Genomic DNA, 20497 nt, shown 5'->3' on the forward strand with positions numbered 1-20497 from the left:
GGCACAGCACGTCCCCTCATTCACCCTGTGCAAATCCTAAGGATTTATCCTAAGGGAAACTTAACCCTAGCAGGGAAATAAACTGGCAGTCAGCTTCTTGTAGGTATCACTCATTCCCCCTCTCTGGGTAGGGAACCCCATAACCTGACTGCCCTTACAGTAAGGAACCCCTTCCTATGCTGATGGTGAGATCCCCTTTCCTCCCCACCCCCAATGTATCACTCATTCCCCCTCTCTTGGTAGGGAATCCCATAACCTGACTGCCCTTACAGTAAGGAACCCCTTCCTATGCTGATGGTGAGATCCCCTTTCCTCCCCACCCCCAATGTATCACTCATTCCCCCTCTCTGGGTAGGGAACCCCATAACCTGACTGCCCTTACAGTAAGGAACCCCTTCCTATGCTGATGGTGAGATCCCCTTTCCTCCCCACCCCCAATGTATCACTCATTCCCCCTCTCTTGGTAGGGAATCCCATAACCTGACTGCCCTTACAGTAAGGAACCCCTTCCTATGCTGATGGTGAGATCCCCTTTCCTCCCCACCCCCAATGTATCACTCATTCCCCCTCTCTGGGTAGGGAATCCCATAACCTGACTGCCCTTACAGTAAGGAACCCCTTCCTATGCTGATGGTGAGATCCCCTTTCCTCCCCACCCCCAATGTATCACTCATTCCCCCTCTCTGGGTAGGGAACCCCATAACCTGACTGCCCTTACAGTAAGGAACCCCTTCCTATGCTGATGGTGAGATCCCCTTTCCTCCCCACCCCCAATGTATCACTCATTCCCCCTCTCTGGGTAGGGAACCCCATAACCTGACTGCCCTTACAGTAAGGAACCCCTTCCTATGCTGATGGTGAGATCCCCTTTCCTCCCCACCCCCAATGTATCACTCATTCCCCCTCTCTGGGTAGGGAACGCCATAACCTGACTGCCCTTACAGTAAGGAACCCCTTCCTATGCTGATGGTGAGATCCCCTTTCCTCCCCACCCCCAATGTATCACTCATTCCCCCTCTCTGGGTAGGGAACCCCATAACCTGACTGCCCTTACAGTAAGGAACCCCTTCCTATGCTGATGGTGAGATCCCCTTTCCTCCCCACCCCCAATGTATCACTCATTCCCCCTCTCTGGGTAGGGAACCCCATAACCTGACTGCCCTTACAGTAAGGAACCCCTTCCTATGCTGATGGTGAGATCCCCTTTCCTCCCCACCCCCAATGTATCACTCATTCCCCCTCTCTTGGTAGGGAACCCCATAACCTGACTGCCCTTACAGTAAGGAACCCCTTCCTATGCTGATGGTGAGATCCCCTTTCCTCCCCACCCCCATTGAATCACTCATTCCCCCTCTCTTGGTAGGGAACCCCATAACCTGACTGCCCTTACAGTAAGGAACCCCTTCCTATGCTGATGGTGAGATCCCCTTTCCTCCCCACCCCCATTGAATCACTCATTCCCCCTCTCTTGGTAGGGAACCCCATAACCTGACTGCCCTTACAGTAAGGAACCCCTTCCTATGCTGATGGTGAGATCCCCTTTCCTCCCCACCCCCAATGTATCACTCATTCCCCCTCTCTTGGTAGGGAACCCCATAACCTGACTGCCCTTACAGTAAGGAACCCCTTCCTATGCTGATGGTGAGATCCCCTTTCCTCCCCACCCCCCATTGAATCACTCATTCCCCCTCTCTTAGTAGGGAATCCCATAACCTGACTGCCCTTACAGGAAGGAACCCCTTCCTATGCTGATGGTGAGATCCCCTTTCCTCCCCACCCCCAATGTATCACTCATTCCCCCTCTCTGGGTAGGGAACCCCATAACCTGACTGCCCTTACAGTAAGGAACCCCTTCCTATGCTGATGGTGAGATCCCCTTCGCTCCCCACCCCCAATGAATCACTCATTCCCCCTCTCTGGGTAGGGAACCCCATAACCTGACTGCCCTTACAGTAAGGAACCCCTTCCTATGCTGATGGTGAGATCTCCTTTCCTCCCCACCCCCAATGTATCACTCATTCCCCCTCTCTTGGTAGGGAACCCCATAACCTGACTGCCCTTACAGTAAGGAACCCCTTCCTATGCTGATGGTGAGATCCCCTTTCCTCCCCACCCCCAATGTATCACTCATTCCCCCTCTCTGGGTAGGGAACCCCATAACCTGACTGCCCTTACAGTAAGGAGCCCCTTCCTATGCTGATGGTGAGATCCCCTTCCCTCCTCACCCCCAATGAATCACTCATTCCCCCTCTCTTGGTGGGGAACCCCATAACCTGACTGCCCTTACAGTAAGGAACCCCTTCCTATGCTGATGGTGAGATCCCCTTTCCTCCCCACCCCCAATGTATCACTCATTCCCCCTCTCTGGGTAGGGAACCCCATAACCTGACTGCCCTTACAGTAAGGAGCCCCTTCCTATGCTGATGGTGAGATCCCCTTCCCTCCTCACCCCCAATGAATCACTCATTCCCCCTCTCTTGGTAGGGAACCCCATAACCTGACTGCCCTTACAGTAAGGAACCCCTTCCTATGCTGATGGTGAGATCTTTTTTACTCCCCACCGATGCATCATTAGTTACACACTGTGCCTTCCCCCCATTTATTAAATGTGTTGTCCTGTTTGTGGCTCGAGGGACCCCCCCCCCCCCCATACCTTGTCTCTGAGGCTTTGCATAGAACACAGAAGGTCCAGAGGATGGAATCCTGGAGTAAAAGGTGCTGATTGGGTTTTGGCTCAGGGGAGAGGCTATTTCAGATCATGGCACCGGGGGCAATAACCTAAGAGGCATTTTTCAGCCAGTGGAGAAACCCCCAAATGTGGGCATGTTGAAAAACAACAGTAGGTTCGTTAAGGGGAAATCATGCCCCAACCCAATCCGACTAACACATAAAGGGATCCATTAACCCTTATCTGCCCAATACACTGTGACAATGAGCTGAATAATCAGAGGACCAAGATAATGATAAAATAGATACAGAATAGCCTTAATGAGAAGGCTTTGGCCAACACGGGCCCCCAGTCCCAGATTTGCTATTAAAGGCTCCAACAGGAAGCAGTGCTGCATCAAATCACTAATTTACCCTTATGATTCATCAGTGTAATGCATGGGGCATGTAGTTGGACCAGTCCGATCCGCTTCCCCCACTGCCTATAGGCATCGTCCAATGATTCCCTCTTATTAGGAGATACACATATTCAGTCCCACATTATGTTAAAGGGGAAGTATTCCTGATTTATTAGCAAACTGGTAGATGTTGCTTGGCAACCATGTAGAATCAATGGAGCTGGCATTTGGAATGTGTACGATCTACAGAACTTTCTATAAATGTCGATCAGGGACCCAGACAAGGGGCCTATTTGTATTTATTCATACAGACCCATTCATTGAGCCTCGCCCAAACGGGACCCCTAGTGGCCAAACTGCAACTGATCCTCTCTGGAGCATGGAGCAGCCTTGTTTGACTTCATTTACTGCACAGAACTTCATGATCGATCGGGGTAAAGTCCATTTATTATCACCAACAATGAAACGTTCACATTTACTGCCAGGGATTTCAGCACCATTAAAGGGGAACTCCACCCAAACACGTTCGTTATACAAAAAAGAACAACTTTTGGGTGGAGTTCCCCTTTACTTTGCCATTAACTACAATACTGCAATAGACAGAAATATATATTAATGGAAATTTTGCTATGTTTCTTAAAGCCCCTTGACATTTTATTTGATAGCCTCCAATTAGAGTCACAACCACATTTAATGATGTTGACGAGGTCGGACATGGTCATGTAATGTCCCAATGGAGACTGCATGTCTGAATGTATAGAAAACCATATAGCATGCTGGTTTGTCATTCCCATAATGCAATGGGTGAGTTGGTCCTGCATAGAGTACAATGGGGAACATTGGGCTACTAGTGGCCCCATCATGTATCCTTGTCCATCATCAGAATGTTCTGAAGAAGACCCATATAAGAAGTGGCCCAAAGCCTCAGTTCCCCCCACTCCTTCTTTAACACATGATCCATTGATGATAATGACTGAGAGTTCTATGTGCAAATGATGAGTCTTAATAATATGTTGGAATTTCATGGGGTCCGTTGGGAATGTTGAGAATAAATCCATAGGGAGTCCCTGGGAGCACCATCATATGGCTTTGCCCATGATCAGAACACTCATGAGGAAGACCATGATGAAGAAGATCCATATGAAGAGGTGGCCCAGAGCCTCAGTTCCCCCCACTCTTTCTTTAACACACGATCCATTGATGATAATGACATCATCAGAAATAGTTATGAAATCCATATGGAGTCACTGGGGGCACCATCATATGGCTTTGCCCATGATCAGAACACTCATGAGGAAGACCATGATGAAGAAGACCCACATGAAGAAACGATCCATGACCTTGGCAACCTTCTTCCACTCCCCAGTCCTTTTCTGAGTCGCCCGTTGGTCGCGGAAGCAGTTGGCAATGTATTCAATGTTTTTCAGCAGGCGTTCATTGTGGCACAGGCAGTGGATTTTGGGGCACTCCTCGTACCCAAACCCTTTCCCAACTCCGCCTTGCTCAGAAACGTAGTACTTGCCACTCTCCTGACTGTGAGCATATTTGGAATGTTCCAGCTCTTCCTTGGCCTCCTTGTCCTTTGGGCTGAGCTTTTCTGGGCAGTCCTTGACCACATCAGCGATGTCCTCTCGTTTGGCCTGTCCGTCTATCCCTGGTACTTTGGATGTTCTCTCAGAATTCGGTTCTGGTTCAGTTCTTGGTCTTCTGCAGCTTTCTCCAACCTCGTATACAAAGAATATCCTGGACATGTACTGCAAGATGAACTTCTTGGCCCATTGAGGGACTGGCTTCGCTTCTGGCCCACAGTGATGGATGTTCATGATAAAGATGGTTAGCGCTGTTGACGCCGTTATCATAGTCATCGTTGCAATATAATACTTTCCTGCAATAAGAAAAGGCGTTAGGCTCTTGTTTCCCATAATATCAAATCATTTTCCAATATGGCTGCCATCCAGCATGCCTATGGTGAACTCCATGCAGCCATCACATGGGGCTGGGAGAAGGTGGAAACATCTGATAGAGTGGAGGTATAGTTTCTATGGTCCTCAACTCTACGAGATCTTTTATACTGGCCCACCAACTCAGTCTACCAACTGCATGCCCAGTCTAGACTCTAGCCTATCCTGGTCATTGCTCTTGATAGACTGGAGGTATAGTTTCTATGGTATTCAACGCTATAAGATCTTTTATACTGGCCCACAAACTCAGCCCACCAACTGCAGGCCCAACTCTAGCCTATCCTGGTAATTGCTCTTGATAGACTGGAGGTATAGTTTCTATGGTCCTCAACGCTATGAAATGTTTTATACTGGCCCACCAACTCAGCCTACGAACTGCAGGCCCAGTCTAGACTCTAGCCTATCCTGGTCATTGCTCTTGATAGACTGGAGGTATAGTTTCTATGGTATTCAACGCTATAAGATCTTTTATACTGGCCCAAAAACTCAGCCTACCAACTGCAGGCCCAACTCTAGCCTATCCTGGTAATTGCTCTTGATAGACTGGAGGTATAGTTTCTATGGTCCTCAACACTATAAGTTGTTTTATACTGGCCCACCAACTCAGCCCACCAACTGCAGGCCTAACTCTAGCCTATCCTCGTCATTGCTCTTGATAGACTGGAGGTATAGTTTCTATGCTCCTCAACTCTATGAGATCTTTTATACTGGCCCACCAACTCAGCCTACCAACTGCATGCCCAGTCTAGACTCTAGCCTATCCTGGTAATTGCTCTTGATAGACTGGAGGTATAGTTTCTATGGTCCTCAATGCTATGAGATATTTTATACTGGCCCACCAACTGCATGCCCAACTCTAGCCTATCCTGGTCATTGCTCTTGTTACTACTCACCAATAAGTGGCACATTTTCCGAAGGCGGCATGCTCTCTGCCACCAGTAACTGAAACACGGTGAGGGCCAGCAGGACAGTTACGCCCAAGGAGACCTTCTCCCCTGAATCTGCTGGAAGGTAAAAGCCCAAGGGCGCTAGGAACGAGATCATCACACAGGGGAGGAGCAGGTTGAAGATGTAGAAAGAAGCCCTCCTCTTTAGGATGAGCGTATAAGTGACATCGGGGTACGGTTCTGAGCAGCACCCATAGGTGATAACGCTCTTCTTGGCCGGCATTCCCAATATCTCCCATTCAACATTCTCTACAAAGTCCGTCAGGTCCCCTGTATCGAGGTGGTTGAGGATGTCGATTTGATTGCCGTTGTACGTCCAAGACCCAAACGTCAGGCGACACTGCTGTCCATCAAAGGGGAAGAAGGACACGTCGACCTTGCAAGAGCTCTTGGTGATCGCCGGCGAGTCCCACATGATCTGCCCATCATATCTGATGACCACATTGGTTTCCATGGAGCCTGTGAACTGGTCATCGGCACTAAGGAATAAATCAATAGAGACAGGGTGTCAAACTATAACTCTAGGGTGGTCTAAAGTTTTAGTCTTTGGGGGAGTCTCAACCCCCCTCCTCGTCTCTACTCACTTCCCATCACCTACAGTATCTTTGGTTTTTGTATTTGTACATACCCGTTCTACACTTTGGTGGTTCAACCTTTGGTTTAGGGCAACCTTGTCTTATAATAAGAGCTCTATGAACCCATTGGTCATTCAGTGACTTCCTACAATTGTAAATAACCTTTCATCCCATAACCATGCTCCCAAAACTGACCCTAACTAACCTTCAGACTGAGGCCCCCCGCCACTGCTCCAAAGACCCCAAGGGCCAGTCTCACAGATTGGGAAGCACTAGGGGAGCCCCTTCACTATACCTGATGTTAGTAATAGTGGGGACCAGGATACGACTTTCCATGTTCTAGAACAGGGATCCCCAACCAATGACTCGGGGGCAACAGTACTAAATTCCTATTGGGAAACACCTTACATTTGGGCTCTTGGCCAATGACATTGTTGGTAACAGCACAAATTGCATTATTTACAGAAAGGGGGCCATACATTTGCTCGTTTGGTTACACAATGAGCGAATCGGCTCCTAATTGGCCCAGTTGGATGGTATCGGCCTATTTCAATTCTTTGGCCCTAGGGTACCCGATCTGACAGAAAATAAAACCTGCCCCAATCTGCCAATTTTAGGCCAGAAATCGGTCAAGATCTGTCCCGTCGGGGGTGCCCATACACAGGCAGATAAGCTGCTGAATCTGCCCATGTTTAAGAGTCACCTTAGCCAATCCGCTCGATGTCCGTAACCATCTTTATCTAGGAGACTAATCTCAACTGCTGCTCCCTACTCCTGAGTTCCTTTAGTCTCTATTTAATTACATTCAGCCAATCAGCATAATGTCAGAAACAGGAGGCACTTTCTTAAAGAGACAGGCAACTTAAAATTGGTATTGAGAGGTCACAGTAGCCAGAAGCTTGGCCTGAACAAACGTGGATCCTGATTGTGCCTTCTCTTGGCCAATGGAAAAGCAGCGCTCTTAGAAGAAAGGAAATATGAATGTAACTTTAGATCCAATGTGGTTCAGTTGCCCAAAGCCGGTCACGTAACTAATAAAGAAGCTGAAAGAGCTACGTCTGTAAGAGTCCACATTTTCCATAAAGGTTCTGTCTAACCCAACTTACTATAACATCTAACCCAGGGGTCTCAAACTCGCGGCCCGCGGGCCATTTGCGGCCCTCGGTACAATATTTTGTGGCCCTCACCAACGCCTTCTCAAAAGCAATGAATGGATCGCGATTTTTATTGCGATTCAAGGGATAATGCAAGGCACGGCGGGCGGGAGCTGCTGATTGCAGAAATTACGTTATGCCATCATAACAGTTATTATGGGAAGATTAGCTGCTAAGGAGCTAATTGTGCACACAGAACCTCTTCCCATAATAACTGTTATGATGGCATAACGTAATTTCTGCAATCAGCAGCTCCCGCCCGCCGTGCCTTGCATTATCCCTTGAAAGCCAATTTTTTGTGAAATCCCTTATGCGGCCCAGCCTCATCCTGACTTTGCCTCCTGCGGCCCCCAGGTCAATTGAGTTTGAGCCCCCTGATCTAACCCAACTTACTATAACGTCTAACCCAACTTACTATAACGTCTAACCCAACTTACTATAACGTCTAACCCAACTTACTATAACGTCTAACCCAACTTACTATAACGTCTAACCCAACTTACTATAACGTCTAACCCAACTTACTATAACGTCTAACCCAACTTACTATAACGTCTAACCCAACTTACTATAACATCTAACCCAACTTACTATAACGTCTAACCAAACTTAATATAACGTCTAGCCCAACTTACTATAACGTCTAACCCCAACTTACTATAACGTCTAACCCAACTTACTATAACGTCTAACCCAACTTACTATAACGTCTAACCCAACTTACTATAACGTCTAACCCAACTTACTATAACGTCTAACCCAACTTACTATAACGTCTAACCCCAACTTACTATAACATCTAACCCAACTTACTATAACGTCTAACCCAACTTACTATAACGTCTAACCCAACTTACTATAGGGTCTAACCCAACTAACTATAACGTCTAACCCAACTAACTATAACGTCTAACCCAACTAACTATAACGTCTAACCCAACTAACTATAACGTCTAACCCAACAAACTATAACGTCTAACCCAACTTACTATAACGTCTAACCCAACTTACTATAACGTCTAACCCCAACTTACTATAACATCTAACCCAACTTACTATAACGTCTAACCAAACTTAATATAACGTCTAGCCCAACTTACTATAACGTCTAACCCCAACTTACTATAACGTCTAGCCCAACTTACTATAACGTCTAACCCCAACTTACTATAACGTCTAGCCCAACTTACTATAACGTCTAACCCCAACTTACTATAACGTCTAGCCCAACTTACTATAACGTCTAACCCCAACTAACTATAATGTCTAACCCAACTAACTATAACGTCTAACCCAACTTACTATAACGTCTAACCAAACTTAATATAACGTCTAGCCCAACTTACTATAACGTCTAACCCCAACTTACTATAACGTCTAACCCCAACTTACTATAACGTCTAACCCCAACTTACTATAAAGTCTAGCCCAACTTACTATAACGTCTAACCCCAACTTACTATAACGTCTAACCCAACTAACTATAACGTCTAACCCAACTAACTATAACGTCTAACCCAACTTACTATAACGTCTAACTCAACTTACTATAACGTCTAACCCAACTTACTATAACGTCTAACCCAGCTTACTATAACGTCTAACCCAGCTTACTATAACGTCTAACCCAGCTTACTATAACGTCTAACCCAATTTACTATAACGTCTAACCCAATTTACTATAACGTCTAACCCAATTTACTATAACGTCTAACCCAATTTACTATAACGTCTAACCCAATTTACTATAACGTACACAGGGAGAGCAAGAGAAATGTGAAGTGGTAATTTAGTCCCAGGCCCCTGGAGGCCACCTCTGAAGAAGAACCTGAGATGTTTGACCTGTCAGTTACTAGGGGATTGTGTTACATCCCTTGAGTGAGACCGGGAGCTGCCGAGGGTAGAACACAACGAGTTATGCCCCCAATTCTTTCTTGTACAAGGTAATGGGGTGGGACAGGGGGGGGATCCATATTTATATACAGTAACCCCCTGAACTATTTGGGGGGCTCACATTTTGACTGTATTTGGCTTCGCCGGGGACTGAGAATCCCATAAGGAGGCAGAGTAAACTGATCCTTTTCTTATGGAGCACAGAGGTCTTTGCAAGATGCTGGAGCAAAATGGACGACCCTTGTTTATTGTCCACTAACAGGACCCCAACCCTCTGAGCCAGAAAATTCCCTCCAGAATTCATTATTATATCAGCCAACCAGGGGGCCTCTCTGCATTATATGCTCAACAACTACTCATCTGTCCAGTTACTGGCCCCCGACCTCAGTAGCCATGAGAAGTTGCTCCTCACGGGTGCAAATCCCATTATATCAAAGCCCCCGAGCCCATTGCCATTCCCCTGTCCCCTGTCAACCAAACAGATCAAGAGTAGATGCCATTGCCCACAGCCCTGTTACATCTGGCCTCAAACCCCATCAACCCCTTCTCTACCTTCTCTACAAAGATTTCTTAACTCAAAGGCCACGGAATGTTCTAACTGGGGAGTGCAGGAACCCTACTGAGATATTGCTTCCCAGACTGTCCCCCTTACTCCCTATTACTACTCATCTGCCTTTGGCCATTGCAGTCTTTATGTTCCTTGGTGGCACCACTACTGGTGCTGGAACTCCTTAGGGAGCGCGGTGCAACCACACACAGACGACCAATACATGAACTGATCCAATTTAGAAAGGAATGTATCAAACAAAGACAAAGGAACGTGTATTCAACCTCAGGAAACCCACAACTACCCCGCCTACTCAAGTAAAGGGATCAAGTCAACTCCATCCCGTTTGGCAACCCAACAATGTAGATCTACTCTCATTCCTTCATCTCCCACTGTACCCTCCCTACCACCTTCCCTACTGTCCAACAACCGTGATACAAGGTTTTTACACTTACCTTTGACACTACAATGGATTTGCCCCTAGGACAGTTTAATCTCTGATGCCCCAGCTGAGTGGAGACTTTGTCCTGTATGTGGTTCTATAGGGTATAGCTACACGTGGGACTTGCCCGAGCCACCAGCACTATGGGGGGGCCTTAGAGACAGGGAAGACGTATACGGGGTACCCTTGATGGTGGGATGGAAGAGTTGAAGGGTTTTGCCTGTGCCCAGGCTGGAAAAGTGATAGGAATGGAACTGATGGCACTCAACACCCATCCGACCTACTTGTTATATAGGACTATATCAGGTCTCCATACATAACTGCTAGGTATACGGATGGTATCAAGCCCATCATAATCTTCCTTGTTCCAGCGCAGGTAGGCATCAAACCACACCTGTCGGATCCACAGGTAGGCCATTAGGATCTGGTTCCGCTCATCCTAAACAGCATGCGGAGAGAAGGAGACACGTTACCCAAACGCTTGGATGTGTCCTCTGAGCTCAGTTTCAGGGTAGAACATCTGCAGAACGTTATTATTCTAAGGAATGGTTTTACCCTTCCCTAATGTTCCCTAGGGGGCACCGCAATCATGTCTCCCCCTTTATATTCATTTGAACTTGTCCCTTCCCACCCATTGGCAGATGCAGTTTCCCAGGTCCTAATTTATCCAAGAGGGTAATGTCTGGGGCCCATACTCAAGTCATCTGGCTACCAACCTGGCCAAGAATGTATGGGTATGTATAGGTATCTATGGGTATGGGTATGTATGGGTGTCTATGGGTATGTATGGGTATGTATGGGTACCGGTATGTATGGGTATGTATGGGTATCTATGAGTAGGTATGGGTATGTATGGGTATCTATGGGTATGGGTATGTATGGGTACCGGTATGTATGGGTATGTATGGGTATGGGTATCTATGGGTATGTATGGGTATGGGTATGTATGGGTACCGGTATGTATGGGTATGGGTATGTATGGGTATCTATGGGTATGTATGGGTATGGGTATGTATGGGTATGGGTATGTATGGGTATCTATGGGTATGGGTATGTATGGGTATGGGTATGTATGGGTATCTATGGGTATGTATGGGTATGGGTATGTATGGGTATCTATGGGTATCTATGGGTATGTATGGGTATCTATGGGTATGTATGGGTATCTATGGGTATGTATGGGTATGGGTATGTATGGGTATGTATGGGTACCGGTATGTATGGGTATGTATGGGTATCTATGGGTATCTATGGGTATGTATGGGTATGGGTATGTATGGGTACCGGTATGTATGGGTATGGGTATGTATGGGTATCTATGGGTATGTATGGGTATGTATGGGTATGGGTATGTATGGGTATCTATGGGTATGTATGGGTATGTATGGGTATGGGTATCTATGGGTATGTATGGGTATGTATGGGTATCTATGGGTATGTATGGGTATGGGTATGTATCGATATGGGTATGTATGGGTATGGGTATCTATGGGTATGTATGGGTGGGTATGGGTATCTATGGGTATGTATGGGTATGTATCGGTATGGGTATGTATGGGTATGGGTATGTATGGGTATCTATGGGTATGTATGGGTATCTATGGGTATGGGTATGTATGGGTATCTATGGGTATGTATGGGTATGGGTATGTATGGGCACCCTAAGTCCCTTTAATAGAAATAGTGTCAGGGTTACGCCCCCGCCCAGCAACCTCTGGCAAATCAGATTCCTTTTTTCATTAACTCATTGCACTACACGTGCAAAAACCAACTGTTGATTGGTTGCTATAGGTTACAAGACCAGCACAAGTTTATCCAAGTGTTACACAAAACAATCTTATGTCTTTAGGAAAAGGTTTCTTCTAAAATATAATATAAGGGGGCAATGGGAAGGTGGCAGTGCCCCCAGGGGCAGTTGGGGCAGAATTGCCCACTTCAGGGGTTTCCTAGAGATAAAGGTCCAAGTGAGCGACGTTGGCCGGGGCGGCCCAGAGAGACCCCGATAGTTCCCCACGGATACTGTACCATGTCGATGATCTGGGACAGGGTGACCTGCAGGGTAACGTTCATGGCTTTATCCATGTCCTCTACAGGCCGCAGCGCGTTGGAGTAATTGGCAAAGAGATCGTTCATCAGCTTGTAGGCGAATCTCCCCTGCGCCCCCTGTACCCCTGAAACGAGAGGGAACCGGCATGGTGAGAACAAGGGGGCCCCTAATGTACTTGGGGGGCACAACTCAACCGACTCCCTGCAACCGACTCCCTGCAATCGACTCCCTGCAACCGACTCCCTGCAGCCGACTCCCTGCAGCCGACTCCCTGCAGCCGACTCCCTGCAGCCGACTCCCTGCAGCCGACTCCCTGCAACCGACTCCCTGCAACCGACTCCCTGCAACCGACTCCCTGCAACCGACTCCCTGCAACCGACTCCCTGCAACCGACTCCCTGCAACCGACTCCCTGCAACCGACTCCCTGCAACCAACTTCCTCCCTGCAACCAACTCCCTGCAACCAACTTCCTCCCTGCAATCAACTCCCTGCAACCAACTTCCTCCCTGCAATCAACTCCCTGCAACCGACTCCCTGCAACCAACTCCCTGCAACCAACTTCCTCCCTGCAACCGACTCCCTGCAACCGACTCCCTGCAACCGACTCCCTGCAACCGACTCCCTGCAACCAACTCCCTGCAACCAACTCCCTGCAACCGACTCCCTGCAACCAACTTCCTCCCTGCAACCAACTTCCTCCCTGCAACCGACTCCCTGCAACCGACTCCCTGCAACCGACTCCCTGCAACCGACTCCCTGCAACCAACTCCCTGCAACCAACTCCCTGCAACCGACTCCCTGCAACCGACTCCCTGCAACCAACTCGGCTAATTGATAACTAGTTAGTCAGTTTTCTATCTAATTAGAGCGCTGCTGGGGGCATCAGTTTGGCTGCAGAGATTCCTATATATGGGGGATGCAGGCTCTTGTGATGATCTTTTCCTGGTGTCTGTGCTAAAGAGCTGACAATCTGTGGGAGAATATTGTCAGGGGAATGGATTTGGAATGAAAGGTTGGCAGTGCCCAAGGTGGGTGGGTTTGGGCTGGGGGCAGATAGAGGAACCGTGGGCCGGTGGCTACGGTCCCAGACACCTGACACAAGCCGGGCCGGGGTTACGGTCCCAGACACCTGACACAAGCCGGGCCGGGGTTACGGTCCCAGACACCTGACACAAGCCGGGCCGGTGGCTACGGTACCAGACACAAGCCGGGCCGGTGGCTACGGTACCAGACACCTGACACAAGCCGGGCCGGTGGCTACGGTACCAGACACAAGCCGGGCCGGTGGCTACGGTACCAGACACCTGACACAAGCCGGGCCGGGGTTACGGTCCCAGACACCTGACACAAGCCGGGCCGGTGGCTACGGTACCAGACACAAGCCGGGCCGGTGGCTACGGTACCAGACACCTGACACAAGCCGGGCCGGTGGCTACGGTACCAGACACAAGCCGGGCCGGTGGCTACGGTACCAGACACCTGACACAAGCCGGGCCGGTGGCTACAGGGACAGACACCTGACACAAGCCGGGCCGGTGGCTACGGTACCAGACACCTGACACAAGCCGGGCCGGTGGCTACAGGGACAGACACCTGACACAAGCCGGGCCAGTGGCTACGGTACCAGACACCTGACACAAGCCGGGCCGGTGGCTACGGTACCAGACACCTGACACAAGCCGGGCCGGTGGCTACGGTACCAGACACCTGACACAAGCCGGGCCGGTGGCTACGGTACCAGACACCTGACACAAGCCGGGCCGGTGGCTACAGGGACAGACACCTGACACAAGCCGGGCCGGTGGCTACAGGGACAGACACAAGCCGGGCCGGTGGCTACGGTACCAGACACAAGCCGGGCCGGTGGCTACGGTACCAGACACAAGCCGGGCCGGTGGTTACAGTACCAGACACCTGACACAAGCCGGGCCGGTGGTTACGGTACCAGACACCTGACACAAGCCGGGCCGGTGGCTACGGTACCAGACACCTGACACAAGCCGGGCCGGTGGCTACGGTACCAGACACCTGACACAAGCCGGGCCGGTGGTTACGGTACCAGACACCTGACACAAGCCGGGCCGGTGGCTACGGTACCAGACACCTGACACAAGCCGGGCCGGTGGCTACGGTACCAGACACCTGACACAAGCCGGGCCGGTGACACTAATTACTGCTGTACTGAGCGCTCGCAGCTTGTTTGTTTGCAGTTGCTGAATAGAACCCCCCCCCGGGCACATTGCCCCCCCCCGGCCCATACTGAATGTTTAATGCCCCCGTATAGGTTCCCCCGGCTCACATCTCCGCTCACATCTCCCAGACTCACTTACAGATCAGGAATGAGGAGCCTCTCGCTACGGCCGATTGGGTTACAACTAATTCCCAGATGCGCCGAGGAGTCGCCGTAAAATCCCACAGACCCTGAAACTGGAGATTCTGCAGCGACGGAGCCGGATCGGGTGATAGCGAGGGAGACGCCGGCACCCAGTCCCAAGGCACCCAGACCCAAGGCACCCAGTCCCAAGGCACCCAGTCCCAAGGCACCCAGAACCAAGGCACCCAGACCCAAGGCACCCAGTCCCAAGGCACCCAGAACCAAGGCACCCAGAACCAAGGCACCCAGAACCAAGGCACCCAGTCCCAAGGCACCCAGTCCCAAGGCACCCAGACCCAAGGCACCCAGACCCAAGGCACCCAGACCCAAGGCACCCAGTCCCAAGGCACCCAGTCCCAAGGCACCCAGAACCAAGGCACCCAGTCCCAAGGCACCCAGTCCCAAGGCACCCAGACCCAAGGCACCCAGACCCAAGGCACCCAGACCCAAGGCACCCAGACCCAAGGCACCCAGAACCAAGGCACCCAGGCCCAAGGCACCCAGTCCCAAGGCACCCAGAACCAAGGCACCCAGACCCAAGGCACCCAGAACCAAGGCACCCAGTCCCAAGGCACCCAGGCCCAAGGCAACCAGTCCCAAGGCACCCAGAACCAAGGCACCCAGAACCAAGGCACCCAGTCCCAAGGCACCCAGAACCAAGGCACCCAGACCCAAGGCACCCAGAACCAAGGCACCCAGAACCAAGGCACCCAGTCCCAAGGCACCCAGGCCCAAGGCAACCAGTCCCAAGGCACCCAGAACCAAGGCACCCAGAACCAAGGCACCCAGGCCCAAGGCACCCAGTCCCAAGGCACCCAGGCCCAAGGCACCCAGGCCCAAGGCACCCAGAACCAAGGCACCCAGGCCCAAGACACCCAGAACCAAGGCACCCAGACCCCAGGCACCCAGAACCAAGGCACCCAGACCCTATCCGCCTATCCCATATGTATCCCTTATTGTATAGGGACTGGGTAACTTTATCACTTGGTCCAAGTCCCACCCTCAAAGGGCTGACAGACAGACAGAGATACAGACAGGCAGAGATATAGACAGACGGAGATATAGACAGGCAGAGATATAGACAGGCAGAGATATAGACAGGCAGACAGAGATACAGACACACAGAGATATAGACAGGCAGACAGACAGAGATATAGACAGACAGACAGAGATACAGGCACACAGAGATATAGACAGGCAGACAGAGATACAGGCACACAGAGATATAGACAGGCAGACAGACAGAGATATAGACAGAGACACAGACAGAAAGAGAGACAGACAGACAAACGTGTTTAACCCTTTACACAACAGGCAGAAGAGGAAAGTGCTGTATGAATGTGTGTGTGGCGCCGCCCTGCAGTCGGCTGGAGATATAACCTGCAGCCCTTAGTAATGAATGGGACCCTTTGCTATATCTCTTAAAGCAACAGCACCTCATGTGGTACATTTGGGATAGAAAAGAGACTACAGGGAGTTGCACGCTCTCCCCATGTCTCTGTATTGTAGCTTTCCAGTTCCAGGAATCTAAAATGTCATATGGTTGCTAGGGCCACACTTTCCCTAGCAACTTGGCAGAGGGACTGAATAGAGAGATAAAACATACATTGATACTACGATAATGCAATTCCAGCCACGCAAACCCACGCAGAATAGCAAAGACCAACTGCAAAGTGGCAGCACGTATATATGACTGGCTGCGTCACACTGAAGGCTGATATTGGGGTGAGTGGCCCCGGGGCCCAACCAAGTGGCAATTAATGGGGCAATTGCTGAGCAGCCACAGACACCTGGGTTCAACCATTTAGTTCTTCCATTGGCGCAGTGGGTACAACCTGCACTAATGCCAATTCTCCCCAATTACTCTCTGCAGTCAAACCCAGTGCCAACCCAGTACTAACCCAGTGCCAACCCAGTATTAAACCAGTGCCAACCCAGTATTAACCCAGTGCCAACCCAGTATTAAACCAGTGCCAACCCAGTACTAACCCAGTGCCAACCCAGTATTAACCCAGTGCCAACCCAGTATTAGACCAGTGACAACCCAGTATTAACCCAGTGCCAACCCAGTATTAACCCAGTGCCAATCCAGTATTAAACCAGTGCCAACCCAGTATTAAACCAGTGCCAACCCAGTATTAACCCAGTGCCAACCCAGTATTAAACCAGTGCCAACCCAGTATTAAACCAGTGCCAACCCAGTATTAACCCAGTGCCAACCCAGTATTAAACCAGTGCCAACCCAGTACTAACCCAGTGCCAACCCAGTATTAAACCAGTGCCAACCCAGTATTAACCCAGTGCCAACCCAGTATTAGACCAGTGACAACCCAGTATTAACCCAGTGACAACCCAGTATTAACCCAGTGCCAACCCAGTATTAACCCAGTGACAACCCAGTATTAAACCAGTGCCAACCCAGTATTAACCCAGTGCCAACCCAGTATTAGACCAGTGACAACCCAGTATTAACCCAGTGACAACCCAGTGACAACCCAGTATTAACCCAGTGCCAACCGAATACCACCCCAGTATTAACCCAGTACCAACCAAGTACCAACCGAATACCACCCCAGTATTAACCCAGTACCAACCAAGTACCAACCGAATACCACCCCAGTATTAACCCAGTACCAACCCAGTATTAACCCAGTGCCAACCCAGTACCATAGGAGCTGAAACTGAAAGAAGACCCACATTCAGCCTTGATATTTTTCCCTGACATTCTGCCCTTAGTGGCCCTGTAATGCCCCAAGATCCTTTGAGATGCCAGTTGCAGAGTGACTGTCAGCCAGCATTATGGTACATGATAGCGAGTCACACCCCCGCCCTGTGGCACTTACCCGGTAGGGGGCACAGGCAGTTGGGCACAGGGGCACTTACCCGGTAGGGGGCACAGGCAGTTGGGCACAGGGGCACTTACCCGGTAGGGGGCACAGGCAGTTGGGCACAGGGGCACTTACCCAGTAGGGGGCACAGGCAGTTGGGCACAGGGGCACTTACCCAGTAGGGGGCACAGGCAGTTGGGCACAGGGGCACTTACCCGGTAGGGGGCACAGGCAGTTGGGCACAGGGGCACTTACCCGGTAGGAGGCACAGGCAGTTGGGCACAGGGGCACTTACCCGGTAGGAGGCACAGGCAGTTGGGCACAGGGGCACTTACCCGGTAGGGGGCACAGGCAGTTGGGCACAGGGGCACTTACCCGGTAGGAGGCACAGGCAGTTGGGCACAGGGGCACTTACCCGGTAGGAGGCACAGGCAGTTGGGCACAGGGGCACTTACCCGGTAGGAGGCACAGGCAGTTGGGCACAGGGGCACTTACCCGGTAGGAGGCACAGGCAGTTGGGCACAGGGGCACTTACCCGGTAGGAGGCACAGGCAGCAGGCTAGCAGGCAGGGCAGTCTCATGTTGGGCAGGAGCGGAGGGGTAACGGGGGCTCCAGCAGACAAGCGCACCCCAGTACTAGGGCGGGGGGCACATCAGCTCCCCTGAGTATCGCACTGCGGATCCATCGGCTCCTTCCTTCTACCAACCCCCCGACTTTGCCTCTCTTGCCCTCTCCAGTTTCCCCTGGTTACCCATCTGCCCCCACTGCGTCCGCTCCCAGTGCCCTCCCTGTCCCTCCCTCCCTGCTCCCTGCTCTCTCCTCTCTCCTCTGCCTCTCATTGTCCTGCGTCTTACTTACCCTTTATTACTATTACTTACCCTTTATAACTATTACTTACCCTTTATTACTATTACTTACCCTTTATAACTATTACTTACCCTTTATTACTATTACTTACCCTTTATAACTATTACTTACCCTTTATTACTATTACTTACCCTTTATAACTATTACTTACCCTTTATTACTATTACTTACCCTTTATAACTATTACTTACCCTTTATTACTATTACTTACCCTTTATAACTATTACTTACCCTTTATTACTATAACTTACCCTTTATTACTATTACTTACCCTTTATAACTATTACTTACCCTTTATTACTATTACTTACCCTTTATAACTATTACTTACCCTTTATAACTATTACTTACCCTTTATTACTATTACTTACCCTTTATAACTATTACTTACTCTTTATTACTATTACTTACCCTTTATAACTATTACTTACCCTTTATTCCTCTCCCGCAAATTCCCCTGTGCCCCCCCTGCCCGCACCCCCCTTTCTGCCTCTCTCTCCTTCCCCTCTCTGCCCCCCAATCTCTCCCGGAACCCCCTCTTTCTTTTCTCCTTCCCCCTATCCCATCTGTTACTTGCTCTCTGTCCCCCAATCTCTCCAACCCCACTCTCTGCCCCCCTAACCCCACTCTCTGCCCCCCTAACCCCACTCTCTGCCCCCCTAACCCCACTCTCTGCCCCCTAACCCCACTCTCTGCCCCCTAACCCCACTCTCTGCCCCCTAACCCCACTCTCTGCCCCCTAACCCCACTCTCTGCCCCCCTAACCCCACTCTCTGCCCCCTAACCCCACTCTCTGCCCCCTAACCCCACTCTCTGCCCCCTAACCCCACTCTCTGCCCCCCTAACCCCACTCTCTGCCCCCTAACCCCACTCTCTGCCCCCTAACCCCACTCTCTGCCCCCTAACCCCACTCTCTGCCCCCCTAACCCCACTCTCTGCCCCCTAACCCCACTCTCTGCCCCCTAACCCCACTCTCTGCCCCCCTAACCCCCACTCTCTGCCCCCCTAACCCCACGCTCTGCCCCCTAACCCCACTCTCTGCCCCCCTAACCCCACTCTCTGCCCCCTAACCCCACTCTCTGCCCCCTAACCCCCATGGCCGCTATAATTTGGGGGGGGCTCTGCCTAAAGATGGGGGTTGTGTCCCAGTGTTGGGGTACATATCCCGAGTCACTGTAAGATCCCCACAAAATAACCAGGAAAGATCCTTTTCTCTGCAGAACTGCACCTCCAAACACACCAGCAGGTAAGGGGTTCCCTTTACCCCCTCCCCCCCCCTTACACCCCCTGGGGCAGAGTCAGACACCTGCAAAGTGTCCCAATAACCCCAACATTTGGCCCTTATTCAGCCCCACAGGGCACCCCATTCTCCCCGTTACAGACTGAGCACAGACTTACCGGCAGCTGCAAAGGGTTAATGGTTTTAAAGGGCAACTCCACCCTAAAGGAAGGAATCGAACTTCAAGCACCTCCCCAATATCCATTCATCCCTCATTCTCACTGGGTTTATAGTTATGTGTAACTGTCACTGTGTCTGTCCCTTTCCCTGCACTGCTGGTTCTGACTCCTGATACAACTCCCCAATATCCATTCATTCCTCATTCTCACTGGGTTTATAGTTATGTGTAACTGTCACTGTGTCTGTCCCTTTCCCTTCCCTGCACTGCTGGTTCTGACTCCTGATACAACTCCCCAATACCCATTCATCCCTCATTCTCACTGGGTTTATAGTTATGTGTAACTGTCACTGTGTCTGTCCCTTTCCCTTCCCTGCACTGCTGGTTCTGACTCCTGA

General features: G+C 50.4%; 1 protein-coding gene across 1 annotated transcript; it reads right to left on the reverse strand.

The window, feature by feature from the left end:
- Positions 1-3625: 3625 nt before the first annotated feature.
- chrna10 (cholinergic receptor nicotinic alpha 10 subunit) lies at positions 3626-18607 on the reverse strand. The gene is made up of 5 exons (XM_031897401.1): positions 18370-18607; positions 12610-12755; positions 10869-11023; positions 5920-6452; positions 3626-4950 (listed from the first exon to the last, which is right to left on the reverse strand). The coding sequence occupies exons 1-5, from the start codon at positions 18413-18415 to the stop codon at positions 4325-4327; spliced, it is 1506 nt and encodes a 501-aa protein (XP_031753261.1). The 5' UTR covers positions 18416-18607; the 3' UTR covers positions 3626-4324.
- Between the last annotated feature and the right edge of the window lie 1890 nt (positions 18608-20497).

This window comes from Xenopus tropicalis, chromosome 2, assembly GCF_000004195.4.
Source record: "Xenopus tropicalis strain Nigerian chromosome 2, UCB_Xtro_10.0, whole genome shotgun sequence".
NCBI classification, from domain to species: Eukaryota; Metazoa; Chordata; class Amphibia; order Anura; family Pipidae; genus Xenopus; species Xenopus tropicalis.